The sequence below is a fragment of the Seriola lalandi genome, unplaced genomic scaffold (assembly GCF_002814215.2).
Source record: "Seriola lalandi dorsalis isolate HSWRI2012SDOR001 ecotype SW California unplaced genomic scaffold, Sedor1 jcf7180002054568, whole genome shotgun sequence".
Lineage (NCBI taxonomy): Eukaryota > Metazoa > Chordata > Actinopteri > Carangiformes > Carangidae > Seriola > Seriola lalandi.
In genome coordinates this window covers 1,119,958-1,141,051 of record NW_019525121.1, presented here as the reverse complement: position 1 = coordinate 1,141,051, position 21,094 = coordinate 1,119,958, and the positions used below count along the sequence as shown (strand labels likewise).

At 40.1% G+C, this 21,094-nt stretch overlaps 2 protein-coding genes across 5 annotated transcripts in view; one reads left to right on the top strand and one right to left on the bottom strand.

The window, feature by feature from the left end:
• Window positions 1–291: 291 nt before the first annotated feature.
• On the bottom strand, window positions 292–9,931 carry znf148 (zinc finger protein 148). Of its 4 annotated transcripts, none has more exons than XM_023416676.2 (7): window positions 9,828–9,931; window positions 7,473–7,843; window positions 6,501–6,626; window positions 6,197–6,320; window positions 5,926–6,009; window positions 5,708–5,826; window positions 292–5,245 (listed from the first exon to the last, which is right to left on the bottom strand). In XM_023416676.2, exons 2-7 carry the CDS (start codon window positions 7,821–7,823, stop codon window positions 3,608–3,610), a joined length of 2,442 nt encoding a protein of 813 aa, XP_023272444.1. In that variant the 5' UTR covers window positions 7,824–7,843; window positions 9,828–9,931; the 3' UTR covers window positions 292–3,607. The 4 variants fall into 4 exon arrangements, with proteins under 4 accessions (XP_023272444.1, XP_087032863.1, XP_023272445.1 ...); XM_087176737.1 differs by having other exon boundaries at window positions 7,533–7,843; XM_023416677.2 differs by lacking the exon at window positions 9,828–9,931 and adding an exon at window positions 8,985–9,104.
• Window positions 9,932–10,905: 974 nt separating this feature from the next.
• LOC111662713 (polyprenol dehydrogenase) overlaps window positions 10,906–21,094 on the top strand; it is a 44,368-nt gene continuing 34,179 nt past the window's right edge. Inside the window, exon 1 of the mRNA XM_023416668.2 lies at window positions 10,906–11,583. The gene's annotated coding sequence lies outside the window, so the exon portion shown is untranslated. The remainder of the gene's footprint in view (window positions 11,584–21,094) is intronic.

Genomic DNA, 21,094 nt, shown 5'->3' with positions numbered 1-21,094 from the left:
TATTTTTACAATTAGCTGATTAACCCATTAGCAGATTTACAAAACATAAATGACTTTTTTTGATTAAATTAAGTATTTTTTTCAATCCAAAACACCAACCATGACTAAATGACTAATAAAGAAAGATGAATGAATAATGAAAATAATCATTACAGTCCTACACTTTCCCTCATTTTTGCAGAGGGCTGTTTAAAAACTGTGAAAGTTAAAAAACATTCAACATACCTAGACATTTTCATGACAATTTTTGCATCAGCATGAATACAATATACAGTAAATGATAACACACAGTGAGCAGCACCAACAGATAAATGGCCTTTGCATGTCAATAACAATTCAAGGTCACATACTGTGAATTATTTTATTTATAAGGACATGACACAACAATCAAAACAACAATTTAATCTGATTGTTTACAAATCATAATATATTGCAAAAAATCTAATCATATGGGTTACTTGACTGAAATTAATTGATCACAATTAAAGCTGCACATTATTCATAAAACAAGTTCACTCGACCCAACAAGTTAGAGACCATGCAAATAAACCTTACAGTCTAACTTAAGATCAACCCCCACAGTGAAGTTCATTAAAAGTATGAAAATGTCAGTCACACTCATGAAGAGGCTTCCCATCTGTATTTGAAACATCTTGACACAAACGACTTGTACAATGATAAATGAGGGTAGCAATAGTGACTGCATATGATATACTGTCCATATCAGTGCCTTAAATGACATGTTTCAAAAATAGTTTTTATCAAAAAATTCATAATTCAGATCTTTTTACACAAAACAAACATTTTTTTTCTCTAGCTTATACAAGGACACTTATGGCCAGGTTACTGACAATAGTTAATTAAATGGAAAAAAATACCATAGTACTGCTCATAGAATTCATGAATCTCCGTCAACAGTTTTGCATTTTAAATTGCGTGACTGAATTCAAAACTTTCCAAGAACAATTTATGGGATACGATTTACCAAAGCAGAATTACTCATCTGCACTGTGCTTCTAAAAATTGCTCACAATGAAATGGGTTGACAGAATAACATTTCAACCACGGAGCCAGTATTTTTTATGTAATATTCCACCCAAACTCTGTTTGAATTGACATGAATTCAAGCTGTCACAGCTGTTGAGGTTAAATACTCGATACAAAAAAAGACTGATTTCAAGTGGAGTATTACTTTAAACTCAAATTAACATTTTCTGGGGGCTTTTCATTACAGGTGTATACAGTAAAACCCATCATAATGCACAATCAACTGCATTAACTTACAAAAAAAAAAAATCACTTGAACCAATCAGCATTAAAACTGTAAAAAGTGTCAATTTTCCTCTGATAACAGTGGCAATATACTGTATATATGGAAACCTCAGAAACCCACAGCTTTTCAACAAGTGAAAAGGATTCGTTGTTGAATCTAATAAATGCTGGAAAACTAATAAATGTGCCTTCCACTGACAAAAAGTGTCTCTTGCACAAGCCTTGTCTCTCTATTGACACAAAGATCTAACAGTACTTCTCAGAACATAAAAATATACAATGTATTTACAGCAGGATATTGTCTATACATTCTACAGGGAATGTTCAATGAGGAAAAATAAAGTATTTGATGATTAACGTGGGTGCTGTCTGTCCCTGATTGTCAGTAGAAATGTAACAAGAGGGAGCTTAAGTGGAGCAAAGCTAAGTTTGATGATGAGCAGTGTTCAACTCAAGAGCACCTAAGACGATACACGTACTAGTGCACATGGAAACCAGTCAACAGTGTGATAAAGTACAGAGGAGACCTCAATCAACCATTTAAATCCACATTGTTTCAACAAAGCCTGGACAGATGTGGCTATGACTGAATTGTAGCAAATATGTGATCATTAGCAAAACTACAAGTATCTAAAGCATAAGTCTATATTCATATAGACATTGTGTAGCACAGTACTTGAAAATGCAATTTCCTTCCAACCAAAGATAACAGGTTGAGAATTAAACTGTGTGGTATTTCTTGCTTAAATTCTAACATAGTAAAATGAAATGGGCAAAATAAAATGAAGCTCCCATATCTCAATGTATTACAGACTGAATAGGTTGATAGCTTATGTGTTTGTTGTTATTGTGCAAGTTGAACAAGTAGCCTTAGAGCATTGGCTGAGTAAAAAGAAATACATATAAAGGAATGAGTATAGGAAGGCTGGAATTAAAAAAAAACAAAACAAAGGCACAGATGCAAAACTAAAGAAACTCGAAAACCAAACACCTTATTTCCACATGCACTGTAGATTTCATAATATAGCCTTAATAAAACTTTGACCTTCAATGAATACAAAGGGTTCTCATCACATGGTTTTGTTTTGTTCCCCAAAAAAAACCTGTACATACTCCAAGAGGAACAATGATGAAACTGCAGCTACAAGAGCTACATCATCACGAGTGACTAAAGCAAAGAGGATCATCTGTAATTTCATATAAGCAAATCTGACACCAGGGTTTTCACTAAATGGTCAGTGTCAGAAATCGCATTTAACAAAAATTTTCCTTTTAAGTAAAGGTATTATGCAATTCATCCACTGTGAGAGTTAAGTACTACATTCCTTGTGGTGAAGAATGTGCAAGTTGTGCAAACATTAAGCACAATCCTGTTAAGTTATTTCACTACAACTCACTTAAAATAAGGATTATCCTGCACTCATTACATGTGTGCAGCTATTAGGTACCCACGTCTTTTAGGGGTAGAAAGAGTTTTATATCTGATATATCCCAGCCTTTTTATTACACAGCCTATATTGCGCTAGACTCACATTTATAAAATCAGTGCCAAGAAATCCAGCCAGGAAGGGAGTACATTAACTCACACAATGTTAAACAGTTTATGAATGAGAACTATAATTTCTTTTTTTTGGCAGCCAAATGAGGCCCAATCACACAAACTAGATTCCTGATCAGACACACACCATCTGTTAAATCTTTTCTGTAGCATTCATTACACATTTCTAGAAACACCTATTTTAGGTGAGAATAAAGTGACTTCAACATATAGTGAAGAATCAGTTATTAGCTAACCATGGTTTCATTTCAGTGAGCAATTTAACGGGAGTTACACAGCTGGGATAGAGTGACACTAGGGCAAACTTACATTTAACCAGATAAACAGCAAGGGGAGGTAGCTACAGAAAGAGCAAAAAGGCGTACATAGTTAGGGCCTACATTTTAATAAGTGGAAATATCGCATGAAGCAGCAAGAGTGATTTGATCATCTTCTGAGCAAGGCAAAATGATTGACAAAAACATTCAAAATAAACTCCATGGCAATGGTTTGAGAGAATATTTCACTAATCTCTTAATGTACATTCTGGAGCAAGAAATATTCCCTTGAACAATTACAATTTTTTAAAGGGGAAATGCTAATTATGATTTATCAATTTTCAGTACTTTCCTTCTGTGAGGCTGAACTTAACAAAAAACAGAACATGAATATGTTTTCTAACAAAATGCTTTGAGAAAGCACACACACTTGCAATGGAACTTATTTTGGCAAAACAGGAAACAGGAGATAAAGTGCAGCTGAAATTATTAACAGAAATGAATCCTGACCCCCATCCCTTCAGCCAAATGTTTCACTGGATGAAACATCAGGGGAGGAGTTCAGTTGAGACCTGGTCTCAGTGACTCTGACTAAGGGGAACTCTGAGAAGTCTGTGCTGTGTCCTCTGAGACTTACTTGTCCGTTGGCAACAGTAAACTGTGAAGATGACCCAGATCTTGATGCCTGGAAATGAGATTTGAAGTTCTGATCGAAGGAGCTTATTTGAAAAGTTTGCAGTATTCCCTGTGAAGTGTCTGTCTTTTTGGAGGGTGAGACCTGCTCCAGAAAGTCCTCCTCAGCTGGGGACACTGCGGAGGGAGGGGTGGTGTCATCACCTGAAAATGAAAACGAGTGCTGGGAGTCCCCAACCAGCAATCCAAAGTGAGGTTTCTCTAAAGTGGACCTTAGCGGAGAGCTCATCCCTGATTTGAACCTGCTGGGGGAAGGAAACTGTTTTTCTGTGGAGAACAGAGGCTGTCCAGCTAACGTGGGGTTTTCAGAGACCAAGCTGAGGCTCTGGCTGGTCAGGTAGCTGTCATTCTGGCTGGTCCTCTCCAGTGCTTGTTGGAGAAACTTGGAGTATTCTTGTAAGAGGCTGACCTTCTCAGTAGCTGGTTGAGCCTGGGCGCTAGAGGCCCCGAGACTCTCCACAGGGCTGCTGTCTGAAACATCAGAAGAATTAATGGATATGCTTGATGTCACCTCTGTGTCAGCCACGCTAAAAGAAATGTCTGATTGCCCATTAGCTTTGTTGGAGTAGTGGTCCAACAGCGTCTGAAGAACCTCATCTGGCAGCACATTTTTGTCATGAGTTGACTTAATCTCTGTGTTGATTGGCTGGGGCTCCAGAATGGTGGCAGGGACAGTTTCGTCAATGACGGTTGACACCACAGTTTGCGTAACAGGCGGCTGAGAAGAGATGCTGCTCGTGTTCAGGGCATAATCCCGACTGTTGTTGGCCATTGCAGCCTGAAGGTAACGTTTCTTCTTGAGGAACTGCATGGCATCGTCGTAGTTTGTGCTGCTGGCTGCTGGTTTTGTTGGTCCTCCTTGAAGAGTTTCAACTGATTCGAGTTCAGTGTTGCTTTCTACTTCCAACAGGCTTTGCTTGTCCACGATTTCAAAGGCATACTGGGTGACCTTACTATTTTCCTCAAAGGAAGACAAAGTGGACAGGCAGGGAGGAGTTTGTTCATTGGACTGTTTAAGACCCCTCTTGGGGACCTTCTTCAGGACTAGCTTAGGAGGAGTCGTCTCCTCTGATGACACTTCTGCTTCTTGGTGTTGGCTAGGTGTTTCTTCAGGAAGTTCCACAGAGTAGTCAGTAATGACAAACTCATGTTTGACTTTGGAGGACACGGCATAGAGAGGTAGACCATCAATTTTATTCTGTTTCTGCTCCTCCTTCTCCTCCGTTTCTACAACAGCGACAGTGTGCCCTTCTGTCTGGGCAGCGGTGGATGCGCCTGAATTCTTGTCTGCACACTTCTGGCGCTTTTTCTTGGGCAGTGAACACTCTTTGGCAAGAAAAGGGAGGCCTAAGGAATCTGTTTCACGCAAAGGTCCAACTTTACCAGCAGCCTTGTTGGTCTTTCTCTCTCTGTTCTCGTGACACATTCGTCTGTGCTTTAAAACCCTGTCTGTTCTGGAGAAGTACTGTGGATGGAGGACACAACACATTTTTTTACACAATGTAGTAAAAAAAAAAACATTGAGTTGAGACAATACAGACATTTCAAGCAAACACTTTGCATTTTCAATTCTTAAGAATCTATCAATGACAATATTTTCACAGATGTCTTGTGAAACTTGACATGCTCATTCTCCCAGTAGTGACGCTGCAGCAAACTGAACCTGGGTGACATCAGTCTCATTTTATTACTGACCATTTCTTTTTTGTTGCACTAATTTAAAAACTGGTTTAACTATAGCTAATACTGAGCCTTACTACAGCATTTTTATTCATTGCATACTTAGTCAAATGTCCTGCACAAAGAACCCCTAATATGATCACCATTTCACATTTTATGCTGTTTTCAATACCTGATTTATCAACCTTGTTCAATAGTCTTGATGCTCCCAGCTACACGAATTCGCAAGCAAACAAAAGCAGCATACCTGGTGACAGTAGTCACATTGATAGGGCTTCTCTCCACTGTGAGTTCTCTTGTGTCTCTCCATGTGATACTTCTGAATGAACCTCATCCCACACTCATCACAGCGAAAAGGCTTTTCACCTAAACAGAGACAAAACAAAGGAAAAGCCCAAGATCACTCATTTGTGACTAATATGATAAATAAAATCATAGTGAATCCTGATTCCATTCTTCACTCACCAGTATGGATCTTCTCATGTCTCTGTAGGAGATATTTCTGAATAAAGCGCATGTCACACTGGCTGCACTGAAACGGCTTCTCACCTGGATTTTGAACAATATACATAGATATAAAGAAAGCTCTGTATATACATAACAAAGTACACAATGCTTAAGGCCACCATTTGATTTAGCATTGCTACTCTTTAGCTGGACTGCTCATCTTCATTATGATTATAATTGAAAAATAATCCATCCGCAACATAATAACAAATGACTGAGTGATTCATACCAGTGTGAATGAAGACGTGCCTCTGCAGATGATAGTTGGTTCTGAATGCAGCATTACAGTGAACACAGATGTGACACTTGGGATTTTGAATGCCCAGTGATCCGTCATCATTGATGCTGAGAATCTACAATAGGGACAAAGAAAGATACTAGTATTTGTTTCATTCTTAAAGCTGTCTCCATTGAAATTCTTCAGGCTTGTAAAATAATTGACTCCATTCTCAATCACACAAACATGTCTCTGCTTTGATAAAACTGACAGGTATTCCACATTAACTTTCTTTAAAAAGTGTTCAGACTTGCACCTTTGCTGGTGAGCGCTGTTTCCTTTTCTTCTTCTTGGGACACACCATCAGGTCCTTAACTGCTTTTTTGTCCTTCTTTATCTGGGCTGCTGGCTCGGACAGCTTCAGTTCCTGCTTGATGCTCAACTGTGAAAGTAGGACCATAGATAAGCAAGATATTTATTACAGCATATGACCTACTTTAAAGCCCACCCACTCATCCAGCACTTTATCCAGGTCAGGGAGGTGCAATAGGGCAAGTAGAGGATAATCAACCCATGTGAGTGGACCTCACCATTTAGCAGCTGCTCCTCCACAATTTAAGAAGCTAGTTGATGTGGTTTAAGCATTCTCTAAGAATTACCCCCTGCTGGAAACATAACAGACCAGAGGGAAACCTCTGGTCCTAGAAAACCTAGGACATGCTGATAGATTACATCTGGCAGCTGGCCTGAGAGTATTTGCAGATGCCCCATCTGACTTTCTTCAAATCAAATTGCCACTCTCCACAAGATTTCAGCAAATAACCTGCTGGATACTAGGTCATTCTTACAGGCAGTTGTTATAAACCGGAATAATGTTTTAACCCTGATAAAACTGATTGATTCAGGTTATCTCCAATGTTTACACTTGGAGTAAAAGGAGTATTTTGAAGTCCACATTTGCTGTATCTTTATTCTTCTGTAATGCAGAATAGTTTCAGCTGATGTCTTCCTCTGTCTTCAATCTGTTACTTTAAACTATGCTGACAGTGTTTTGCAAACTGGTGCGAAGCCAGTACATGACTGTCTACAACTATTAACTGGGCCAAGGGTGGTTTTCATTAATTTGTCAATACCTGAGTACATTTTCAGTGTTAAAGGAATTGATGGCCCATGATGAGACAGGACATGAAATGACATGTAAAGAAAATAACGACATATGGAGACTGTTGGTACAGCATCCACATAAACAATCTTATTAATACGTACTCCTACTACTACTTTAACTCACTGGCATATGAAGCAAGCAGGGCAACTTATTGGTGAGTTTTAGGGGGAAATGCACTCCCACCTCGCCTCCTCCCTCCTCTTCTCCTCCTCCACCATTTTTTGTCATCTCCTCCTGCATCATCAGCTGCTCCGGGGGGACCAGGTCATGAGTAACCAGTGAACTCCCAGTCAAGTCTTCATCATCATCTTCATCGTCATCATCCTCAGCCAGGAGAGGGTGGTTCACCAATGATCGTTCCCCCAGAGTCATCACCACCAGTCCTCCTCCGCTGGGCAGCCCTCTCCCACCTCCATCTATTCCACCACTGCTGCACTTCAGCAGCATACCCTCCAACTTGTCCTCAGCGTTCATCTTACATAGAGTAGTTGAGTCTTTAAAAAGAAAAAGATAGAGACAATGTTTGCAGGCTAAATGTCAAACATACGAAACATATGAAGACAATAAAGCTCACAAAACTACAAAATTATCAGGCATAACACCATAAAATCCAAGTCTACATTTCTGCAGTCCTTGATGTATAGACAGCCGCACTACTGGTCACATATAGGTAAGATTATACTACAACCAATAAACTAATCATAGATGTCTATAGTAAAGTGCATCATCATCAATAAAATCACCCAAATTACATACGAAAATATAGCTTGGACTGAAAGCTTAAACTTTCAATTTCCCCACAAACTATGATTCAGCCTTCTTCTCAAAACTGTGTTGGTTACTTATTTATTTAATGTACAAAAGTAACTTATTCTAAAACCTATTCTTAAAGCTAAGGGAAACGGTTCACACAATTATGTTGTTATTAACAGTGGGAAACAGAGTCTGTTGTCATAAATCTGATGTATATTCCCAGTGGGTTTCATTCACTTAATCACTAGTTGTACATATAGGTCTATCTTAAACTTGTAGTCCCTCTAAGTTCCACGTCTGTTGCTCAAACAGTGTCTCTTCTAAATAGTACAGTGTCAACTTTAACTGGGTCAGCTGTTGTTTCTGTGATCTTACCTTACAAAATGTACTGTACAGTGTAAAGTGATAGCAAGCTCTATGAAGCAGCTCGGAAAGATGACAATTTAATGAAATTATGTGCTGATTTTTATGACCCTGGGTCGTATAATGTTTGAAGTTATTTTGTACAAGTTAACGTACTAATGAGCCAGGCCGATTATTTTCATATTTCTTTCAGAGACGGCTAAATGTCAGTCTACGTCGACAACAGCATATTTCCAGTACCTAAAGAGTACTTAACCAGCTATGCATTTTATACTGCAACATTACACTGGCGGTGCACTTACTTAGCGTTACACTTCAACAACACCTAATTAGTTAACTAGCAATCACTCGATCTTAAAACGGTAACGCAAGCTAACCTAGCACTTGTGGACCGTTTAGGAAGAGGCATGTATTGTAGCTAATACAGACTAACCCACGAGGCAGTATGGTAGTTTAAGTATCTGTCACGGTTTAAACACACACCAACAACCACTAAGCCCCATATGTAAACACACTCACTGTGTCACTTAGGTTAAGTGGGTTAAGTCTCTTGCTAAGCAGCTAGGTAGCCGCGCTTGTCAAAGCCGCTAACGTTGAACTACATCACGTTTAAAACAAAACTGCTGCAGTGACGTAGGAAGAGAGGCCGCACTGCCTTCAAAATTAAAGCTCGCCCAAATCATAAGAACAATACAAATTCAAAATCCTACGCGCCAACTGCTCGTTGGTAATATTTCAATTGACTTTTCAGTCAGTTTGACACCCTCTCAGTAGCATACATTTAATTTTTGAAGCTATAATTCAACCCCGTCAATGCCGCCAAGCCATATCAGTATATGTGCATTAACGACAACCCTGAAACACTAAAACTCGTGCATCGCTGAATACTTTACTTTGAAGGCTGCGACCGGAAGTTCTATTTTACTTGTATATACTTGACAGACATCGACGGCCTATTTGAGGCTAGTTAGCTAGCAGGTAGCAGCTAGCAGGTCGCTGCAAACATTGATCAGTGCCTGTGGCTGTAATCTTCAGTTGACACCGCATGTTCACAGCAATAGACGTGTCTTCTCACATGCAGCATTCGACAATGAATTATATCTCAAATTAAACGACATACGTGGCACAAAGCACAACTTTGGTTTGCACATTTCACCAAACTTGTCAGCAGGGTTAGTCCGCTTCGGCGCTAGCGCCTCCAGCTTCCTCAGCCACTCTGTTCAATAGGCCTACAATGTAACTGCTGCTAGTAAAGCTAACGTTCGCTAACTAGCTAGCTCGCTACCAAGACAAACAATAACGCACGTCTCAGTGGCGCACAAGTTATATGCCAACTATTAAAGCTGCATTGTTTCTTCTTACCTGCTGTGCGCCTTAAACCCCTTTAGCTGTCATGATTGTTATGCAAGACTACAGTGTAATGATGGTGTGCGGAATAATCAAATACACCATCACATTTCATGAAGGCGTGAAAAATTCTATTTGTCGCCATCTAGTGGTGGGGTGTGGATAGTGTGGTGAACAGTGCGCTCCTGATCCCCGCTGCTGCTGATGTTCCCTCATGCTCCAATGACGACCTATAAATGGTCTTTAACAATAATGTTAAAAAAAAATAATTAGTGATTATCTCAGTCATTTTAATTCTTTGTTGTCTATACAGCTATTTTAGCCTTTTTTTAAATAGTCACTTAAAAATATGTAGTCTATTGCAACTTGTAGCAGCACGGATAATGCATTCTGTTTATGTCTATTAATAGTCCGCACAGTGGTTAGCCTAAATATGATTTGTGATCATCTGATAGAATCCAAACGGAAATTAAGCGCGTCACTAAGTGGGTAAGAGGCTCCACGAAAAATCTGTTTTACAGAGTCATGTCTATGGGGTGTTTGTATTTCCGGCTGCAGGTAGCCCACTTATATGGATTTTCTTGCGTAAGTGAAACTACAAAACAAAAGGTGATTTCTTAATTTCCATATCCTAAAAAGAACAAACAAACAATCACAAAAACTCTAACCCATTTTAACTATGACCTTGTGATGGGCCTATACTGTCTAAGCTACTGCATCAACAGCTGCAATATTATTATGATTTAACAAGAGTTTTCCACGTCATTTTTAGACCATCCTCTCTTTATTATGGGATTACTATGGGATTCCTTATTTTTTTGAAAAGGTGCCTTAAGATTTTTTAAAATAAGTAGGCTACCAACCTCATAAGAATAATATAAAACAACAATAAAAGGCGCATCAAGTGGAAACAGGTTTAATTTAGCAACCATCTGGATTTATCTCTCCTATTAATCCATTCATTTGCAGCAAAAAGGGATGTTGAGGGTCGTGATAAGATGATATCCTGTCATGCACACACACACCCCCACACACACGTACACACACACTCCAGCGTGAGGAATACTAATCAACCTGTTTGCCGACAAGTGCAGCAGCTCGGCGCGCAATTCAGGACTTCTCCATTCTGTCTAGAAACGTCTCTGCTGGATTTAATCTAAACCTCCACCTGCTGAATTTCACCGGGTTTTTTGTAGTGCAGCCTTCTTTGAGCGAACGAGTGGTTATCACTCGTGTCTTCCCCGTCTCTGCTTCTTCTGATGTGCGACAGACAGTCAGGCAGAGTGGACCTGGGGACTGACAGCCCACTCCTGCGCCGCTTCTAGCAAGGGAAGCCCCCCACGCGTTGCGCGCCTGGATCGCCGGCATATATTCGCGGCGTGGAGTGCGTGTGCATGTGCGTCAGGCTCTAAATGTGTGAGTTCGCGCACGTCAAAGCCCCGGGCTCCGTCCTCAACAGTTGCCACCGGAGCGGAGGAGAGGAGAGGAGCAGAGCGAGAGAGATAGCAGACTGAGGACGGACGGACGCGGAGCCCCACGCCGCTCTGCCCGGCTCTGCTCCTGACATGCAGTCGCTCATCTCTCCGGTGACAAAGGCCATCCTAGTAGCGCTTTTCATCTTCGCCATACTCCTCATTCTCTATGTGATCCTCTGGTACATTTGCAGAGACGTGGACTGCGACCACGGCATTTGAGGATTCCGTTAAAACGGGAATAACGGGAATATCACAATGGGGCGCACAGAGAAGCCCGCAGAGCCCAGGGTCATCCCGTAAGTCTGCTTGTCTTCCTTTTGTCTGGTCTTTCTTGTTGTGTGTGCGTGTTTATGGGTTATCTGTGGCCGTGTGCGTCTCTCTCTCTCTCGTTCTCTCTCGGTGTGTATGTGTGCACACGCGTGCAGTCCTGTCGTGCGTAATGTTAAATGCGCTCCTGTTAGAAGGTGATGACCGGCGTGCGTCTCCACCGGCATCCCGGTGTCCCAAACCCTAAATGAGCAGAGCCCCAAATTCTCTTCTGTTCAACTTGACAGCGATCATCTATCAATGCTGGCTTATGTGGGCTATCACAGACCCGGTGTTGTTACTGACAGGGAATTCTCAAAGGTGATACAATGTCATCAGGAGAATATCGAACTGGTGTCAAACGGAAGACGGCGAGGGCGCGCGTGTGTGGGCTCTCAATTAATAAACAGCCGGTCACATTGTGGTAAACGGCGAGTGTGTGCCATAAGGTCAAGAACAACAGTGTTTACTCGAGGTTGCCAATATTGTTTTGCCCCCCTTCATCCTCCTCCTCCTCCTCCTTCCGTATATCTGCAGCATTAGTTCATGCTCAGTTCATCGTGGTCTCTGAGGATGCTTCCACATTGGCATTTTACATCCAACGAGATAACAGGATTATCTCCGTTGGCTCATTTGCGTCTTATTCCTAATCTGTTTTGTGCCATGTTTTTTGACTCCTTATCATGAACACCGCGCTAATGCCTTTACGCATAGCGCATTTATATTCCCCTTGACATTCTGTGAGCTTGTTGCAACATGTTTTGTCCAGTCTAGTTTAGGAAGACGTTCATATATTTACTTTTGTGCGCGAGCGAACGCGCACGCACGCACGCAAACACACACACACACACACACACACTGACCACACACTTAATGAAGGACTTCTCAATATTGCAGGCACGTTGGCCCTCAGTGCCTACCTACATGCTGTCACATGGCCCATAAAGCTATTAAGCATGTGAGATATGATTGTCATTTTTCATGGGTCCAGAGCAATTTGTTTTAATCTCCAGCAACCCTAAACCAGGAAAATGAACAAACTGTGCACGTTCTAAAGTGGAGAATGTGAAGGACACACCAAGGACATGATGCTTTATAAGGGTTTTTAGGACATTTGAGCAGGAATGTATTGAGGGGGGTGTATATCAAAGCCCAGTGTATCTCTTTAATTTCAGAATATCTTTTTTTAGGGTTTCTATGAATCTTTAAGACGAAAATGTATGATACTCATCTTCACATAACATGAAGATGATCTTTGTACTGGGAAAAATTATGACTCATAAAATATATCTGATTGGTGACTGCTGAATGATGATCACGAACCGCAGGTCACACTGTATCATTACCACCTTTTCATGAAACACCACATCACTATTTTTCCCATAAACACCTCAGAGGATTTAAACAACCAAGCATCTTCCCTAACTCACCAAGAAAGTGCAAATTTAAGCTTAAAAATTTTAAACCTTCTTATTTTGAGCTGCAGGCGCAACACTCTAGTATTTAAAAATCCATAAGCAGCCTAAATGCTGGATGCAGCCACGAGGAAGAAACCCCGCAGCCTCCAAAACTGTTGTGTGTGCAGTCCTGCAGAGAAAAGGAGAGAGTCTGGTGGGATGGCAGATGCCCTCTTTGACCGGACTACAAAATGATTCCTGTCAGACATAAGTAGATATGCAACCAGCCTGTGTCACTCCTCAACAAACAAAATCACATATACACACACACACACACACACACACACACACACACACACACACACACACACACACACACACACACACATATGAGGCTGTAAATGACAGTTCCAACTCTATCAGCCCCAGTAATGACATAAAAAAGAGAGAGAGAGAGCAAAAAGGTATGTGAAAACTGCTCCTGCTGGTTTCTGTCTGTTTAAACCGCTGCCCTGGATTGTATGTGTGAGTGCAAATGTGTGTTAAGGTGGAACGAAGGAAAAAAGCAGTGTTTGCGCAACTGTGTATGTTTGTGCAGTTTGTTAAAAAAGAAAGGCAGCGTGTATGTGTGTGTGTGTGTGAGAGAGAGAGAGTCAGCGTGGGAGGGGGTTAAACATTGACATGCTCCAGAATGACAGATGATAAAAAAAAAAGTGGAGCAGGCAAGGCTCAGTGGGACTCAGCATGACAGACAGGTGTGTGTGTGTGTGTGTGTGTTCTTGTGTGTGTTCTTGTGTGTGTGTGTACCAGTGCATGTATACATTGTTTATTGAAAATATTTTCATTAAATGAATACATGTGTAAACTGTAAGATTGCAATGTTCCAACTGTGTAATGGCAGAAGTAAAGGTTGCAGTGTGTGTGTGTGTGTGTGTGTGTGTGTGTGTGTGTGTGTGTGTGTGACCTAAAAAGTTTAACAACAATTCCAAACATACACATATTTCAGTGTGTGTGTGTCATATGTGTGATAAGGGTCATTTTAAGAATGGAACAGAACAGAATTAGATGTGATGCTGTGGGAGGCGGGCAAACACAGAGAGAAGGGGTTCCTTCCTTCAGAATGCTTGAATGTTAATACACCTTTATAAATCCAAGTTCAATTGGGATTGAAATCATAAAATATGTAGGGATAAAAGTAAATTATTGACGCCACAGGCAGTTGAGAGGGGATTTATTAACCTGTTCTGGCCTCAGAAGGTGAAAATACTGTATATGGCAAAGTGTGTGTGTGTGAATGAGTGTGTGTGTGGGTGTTTTGCCATCGACTCACAAATAAATTATAGTGGACAGAGAAACATGACCACCAGCGCTGATGAATCTTAAAACCTATATAATACTGTCTTCATAAATATAGAAATGATCAGAGACGTATTCCATCATCAAACTATAAATGTGACTGTAAAGGTCAGGATTTCTGTTTGGGCTGCTGGGATGTGGCGTTTAAGGTCACACAGCAGAGTACAGAAGCTGCATCAAGAACTGATAAAATAAAATTGTTCATATTGTTTGGCAAACACTGTGAATAATTCATACTTTTTCAATTTTCAACATTTGTCCTTTAAATGTTTAACAGCTGTAAATACAATTTCACATACTGTTGATTAACGTAGATACAAATGATGCATGTAATTACGACCTCCATCATTACTCAGTCCGTAACAAGAACCAATACACAACTCCAACCAATGAAATCAGTTAATAATCCATTTACATGCCTGATGCACATTTTCTTCTGTTTATTGATTTATTAAACACACACTTACACCATAATATGCTCTACTTACACTGACAACAAGAACTCAAATATATCTATAAAAATTCATGACTTCAATTCAAACTTCAGTAATTTAACTTATAACTAGCAGCATTAAAAATAGCTGCTAATCGTACTTTATTATTTTTCCTGCATTAACAATACAGTGTCTGAATCTCTATGTGTAAGCTCTTTTCTTGCTTGGAGGTCAGACAGGGGTTGGCTACAGAACAGTGACACTGGACGCTCAGTGTCTTGCTCAAGCACACTTCAGTAGGAGTGGATACTTACTGGTAAAGGAACTTGAACATGGCTTGTATGTTATGCCATTTTAAAAAATTTAACAAAATTGAAACTATGTTGAAATGTTTATTAAACTTCCAGTAGCTGCATTTCCCCAAAGGGCTGCTATTCTAAAGGTTACACAGTTATTATCTTATATATGATATTTGGGTACCTCTCTCTGATGAGGCAACAATTACAAAGGGGTAATAAGCTGTTATTAATGGATTTATCAATAGTTAATGCCAGTGCTTTATAGATCATTTATAAGGCAGTGATAAGAACAACTTTAGGGTTGCCAGGTGTGGAAAGTCCTCATTAATGATGATACTTTGGTTGTCTTTTTAGCTCCTCAAATTTTCAGGATGACCACTTATCTTCTGGCGAAAAGCTGCAGGACTTGTGGACCAAAATCCATTTATAAACTGTTTAAATGATTTATTAAACATTAATGAATCCTCATAAATCCTTTATAAACTGTGCCTTATCAGAAGTGGTACCAACACCTTTCATATCACTGCAGTGGTTCACATTCACTCTTGACTGCTGAAAAAGGTATGCATGGTTTGACTACTGAATACTTGTTCTTTGCTTTGATGCAATCTGGAATATGAATTTTAAATTTAGATGTTTAAAAAAATATAAAATATAATTTTGATTAAGAAAATGGTTTTGAATATGAAATTCATTCTTAATATTGTCATTTTTGAGTTCTGTTTTTATGCGTTTATGTGTATTTTGATGACATTTCAGTGACTGCATTCATTTTCCTAGACCTTTATCCTAACCTTGTGGCTATGTGGTCACCACTGAAGTGAACTGAATTTGATTAAAATGTTCACACTTTAATCTCTGTTAAATAACATTACAATCTCAAGGTTATGTTTTTGTTTTACCTTTTCACATAATTTACTGCATGTACTTTAACAGAAAAAAATCATAGTGTACTGTACTGTACTGTATATTGTACTGTATAGTCTGATGCGCATGAAGAAGCAGATTAAAATTCAAAATCAGTATCTCCATAAGTTAAAGCATGTCAGTAAAGAAATGCTAAAGATATATTCAGCTGTATATATCCTTTTTATCACATGTCTAGGTGAGAGATGTTTAACCAAATTTAAGGACTCTCCAATCATGTGTTTATGTAATAAAATGAATACGGCTGATACATGACATTGTTATATATATATATATATATATATATATATATATATAACATGACATTGTTATATATATATATATAAAACAATGTCATGTATCAGCCGCAAAAATCCAATAATCTCTGAGGCTTTTCCACGTACTAACATTTAAACATCAAGAGGACAGACTCTTATTTTGAAAGGACGCTGACTGCTTTGATGGTGTGCCACCTTTTTCTACTTCAATAACTGATTAACACTTTTAAGTTTGAGCACCCAGTTTTTCTCCCACTTCAACACACACTTGTTGTGTTTTTTTGGATTTACTCACCCTAACTCCTCATTCACTACCATCAGCTCTACTGCCACACATGCCTGCGGCGCCCTGTTGCAAGTCATCCCTCTTATCCCACTGCTCTCCCTTCCCATCAGTTCTCCACTGTACTAGTAGCCTCCTTTAACTTGATCCCTATTCAGACCTCAACCTGAAAACCAAGGCGTAGCCCTCAAACAGACCCTTAAAGCACTGAGGCCTGGTCAGGATGACCTGACATCACAAATATGTCCTCGTTCTGAAGGTCTAAAACTCAAATTGGCTCTCAGAGAGATAGAAGCGCTGGAACACACGCGCGCATGCAAACACACACGCGCACACACACACACACACACTCACACACACACACACACACACACACACACACACACACACACACACACACACACACACCTCAAAGCCATAAAAATAGATTGTCAGTGACTCAGCCGTTATGTAAAGTCCATCTCTGATAGGGCCGCCTGGGGCTGTTTATGTCAGTTTAGCTTGACAGCACTGGAGCTGAGGTGACACGTGTCTGCTGTGTCCGAGCTTCGATACACACTCATACACACACACACTTTTCCCAGAATATGTGTGCGAGCCTTTCTCCCTCTCAGCCTTTCTAAGGCTATGTTCCCCAGTGTGTGTGTCCCCCAACGGACGAAGATGTGATACAGTCAGCGTAAAAAACTCCCTCCAGCCCAAACAACGTACATTATTAGCATTTCAGGGCAGACTGGAACGGAAACACCCCGTTAGACATGAATCACATCCGCAATCCCTGTGGCCAGGTGGGCAGTTCAATCAATATTGGTAAACTCGAGCAACTCAGGGCTTGAATCTAGAGCAAGACTGCTACATTAGTTCTGTGTTGTCTTTATTAAGCATCGTCTCTGGTGCTGTCTGTATAGCAAACTATCCATATAACAGATGTGGTGCAAGGTGTTTCATTATAGATCTATCAGCTTCACTGAGGAAAATCTCCATGCAAGTTTTCCATCCTTATTAACCTGGGTTTGAATGGAGACTTTAACTGTCCCATGGTGGTGTGGTGCAGGTTCAGAGCCTTTCCCATCCTCACCAAAATGAAATTCATGGGGAAACTTTATTGTACTGGGGCACTAGGTTTGAAACGCTCACATTTATATATCCACATTCGGATAAAAGTCTTGTTTAACACCCAGTAACTCACACTGTTTCAGCCCTAATCCAGTGTAGCTTGGGGTGGATAAAGTAATATTAGTGGAGACACTGTACTTTAAATTAAATGCTGTAACAATCAATCAATAATTAGAGTTAATCACATTCAGACAGGTGATATCTGATTTAGTTTTTTCTGACACAATCACACACACACACACACACACACACACACACACACACACACACACACACACTCACAGGCTCTTTGTGTTCTTGCAGCCCTGGAATGAGAGAAAGAAAATGATAGAGGAAGAGATGAAAGTGTCACCTCACAGTCCTGTCTCAGCGAACAACAGGTTTCAGACAGAAACAGAGGCGCACACACACTGACTCACACTGTTAAATTAAATGTGTTAAATACTGGGTGTGTTTGTGTGTGTGTGTGTGTGTGTGTGTGTGTGTGTGTGTGTGTGTGTGTGTATGTGTGGGTTTGTCTCTTTGTGATTGAGCGCGTGTGTGTGTGTGTGTGAGTGTGTGTGTTGCACAGAGTTAATGACAGTCTTAATTGGTGCAAGCAAATATCCCTCCCACTGCTCCTCTTTCTACATCTACTAATGGAAAAGCAACCACTCCCTGAAGACAGTTTGGAGAAACAGTGTAGGGATGTGTTTGATGAACATAAGCATGCACACACAAGCGCACATAGACACACACAAACATACACACACGCAAGCACAGACTTTTATCTCCCCAAAAGATGAATACATGATACACACTCAACTTGCATGCATAACAACATCTATACACGTGCGTGGTGTGCGTCTTCAAACATATAAAAAGAGCTACAAGCTTATGAAAAAACATTGACTTCAGCAGCCATTACATGCATATATATGCATCTTCCCAACTCAAGAATACTAGCTCACCTTTTTAACTAAAAAGTGTCCGCTGACAGCGTCCACCAAGCTTAGGTGCTAGGTTTATACATGTGCCATAACTCTATACCTGCATCTCTCTACCTTTTTCTTGCCTCCAATGTAATATAATTTTGATGGAAAGTTTTGGAGAGATTTGAGATTTCAAGAGCTACTGTCGTGTTTTTCTGACTCAATAATAGACCAATTACAGTTGAAGGACTGGTGTGTTAAAGGAGGCATGTGGATGGAACTTAATATTGATTAGTTGTGTAAAGCTGTGTGAAGCTCACAGTGATGTTGCTGTTGTTATTGTTGTCATCTTTTGGGGGCACCACAGTGGAACACCATCCGCCTAGTTGATTTGGCAAAGCTTTCTTCCTGACGCAACCCTGGGTTTGAGGAGCCAGACTGAACCAGCAACCCAGGGCCAGCAGCCGACCTGCTCTACCACCTCAGCCATGACCTCCACAGTAATGGTAAAAAAAAAAAAAAAAAAGAAAAAAAAAAGTTGACTGGATTTTAGAAATTACACCTATTATAATGGCAAAAGAAAAAGCTCCGACTTATTTATTAGAACCTTGTAGTTACCACATGCATGACACATGCAAATCTATTTCTAATTACAACAGCACTGCCCCTATGGTCACTTTAGTGACCACTTTAGAGTTACTTTTACACAGTCCCAAAGTAAAAGTGTGAATTATTACTTTTGGGCCATTTGTCACTCTTTTTTTGTCGCAAATGCCTATAAGCCATAAAGAGAGAAAAAACGTCCCAGACCAGATGTTAATCCAGGATGTTGTTATATGATGTGTGCAGTCGCCTACTGCAAACACATTCAAAAATCTCAGGTTTCACTTTCATGTTTACAAGCTGGCCTTTGGCTTCTGTCCCCGTGGAAGGCCTGTGGCGGCTGCAGCTGAGGCGACACAACAATTACTAAATCTGTCCATGTACAGTTCACTGCCTTTTCCCACCCACAGCTCCTAGTGCCCATCCGGCCATCCCTGGAGGGGGCAGCCTCTCCTGAGGTTTCCTCTATTTTTGCCTTTTATTTACAATCTAGGTGTTAGTGTTTGCTTTGTTTTTAGTGGTTTTCTCCTTCCTCCGTCTTCATAGAGAGCCGGGGCTGGGTTGGAAACTCTGGCTGTAATGAGCCACTGAGACGCTCTACACAAAACAACTTCAAACAAGTGGTGGAAGCACAAAGTAATAAATGTAACAATATCATTATGAAAAAAATCCTTTTTAAAGTAAAAGTAGCTTACTGCACTCAAAATGTTCTCAAGCAAAAATGCTAGAAGTATTTACAGAGACATGTGCAGAGGAATCATTCAACATTTTGGGAAATTATTTGCTTTCTTGTCAGGAATAAGATTAAGGGGAAGCCAGCAGTTTAATCTTAGTTTAGTACATAACGCATGGGTTGTCAAACTGTGAGGTATGTCTCCCCGGGGAGGTATGGGAGAGTTGAAGGGGAGGCTTAGAGTGAGAGATGAGCGAAATTGAGTCAAAATTTTTTCTCTTCCTCAGAGTCATTACTCACACAAATCTCAACACACAGACATAATACACACATTTTAAAATTCTGTGTGATTTACACTACCGAATGACATATATATATATATATATATATATATATATATATATATATATATGTATGACATATATCTACTACTACTATCTACTTAGAAGTCATACAAAAAATACACTCCATGTACCTCTAGACATTGGCTGAGAATCATCATGTTTTTAAGTTGTCTGTAATTCCAGTGGCTATATTGCAACAAGAACTGCTAATAGCTGCTTTGGCCTGTTTGCCAAAATGTAAACAAATAGAGTTGTAGCCCGCACCTAACTGATGCTATGACAGCATTATACTTCCTGTTTACATCTCCCGAATGACAGTAACTGTACCGTACCAAAACTAAGAGAACAATTATTAGTATTTTTCTTATAATCCTGGAACACTGACACCCTTCTCTTTCCATTCAGGAGTCAGACTGTGAAAAGTCCTGTCTCAGCACAAAGATGGGAAACATCTGGTTTCACCCTGTCTAAAGTTTAAAGAGTCAGACTATAAGCACCTCTTAGTTTTAATAATGAAATGTTGTATCTTGTTTGTTTAATACAGAGGCTATGTACAAAAACCGAAATGTAAAAATGACAACAGTTGCCAGAAGTATTTATGCGGGGCAAAGAAATAATTACGCTCCCTAACTCCCAGTGAGACCACAACATGGCATTGTTACACACTGATACGGATAAACAAATTGTTTCTCTTCCTCACACTGCCCAGCACATACAGATAGACACACATGCTGCTATTAACACAAACCAAATACACTCAAGAATCTGTGCACACAGACATTTGTGTCTCAGGTTGCAAAATAAAAATTCCCCATGGATTTGCCTTTCCTACATATACATGCAAATGCGCCATCTCATTAGGGGCTGGACACTGTGTATAGCCTGGAGCTCTGGCTGCGTC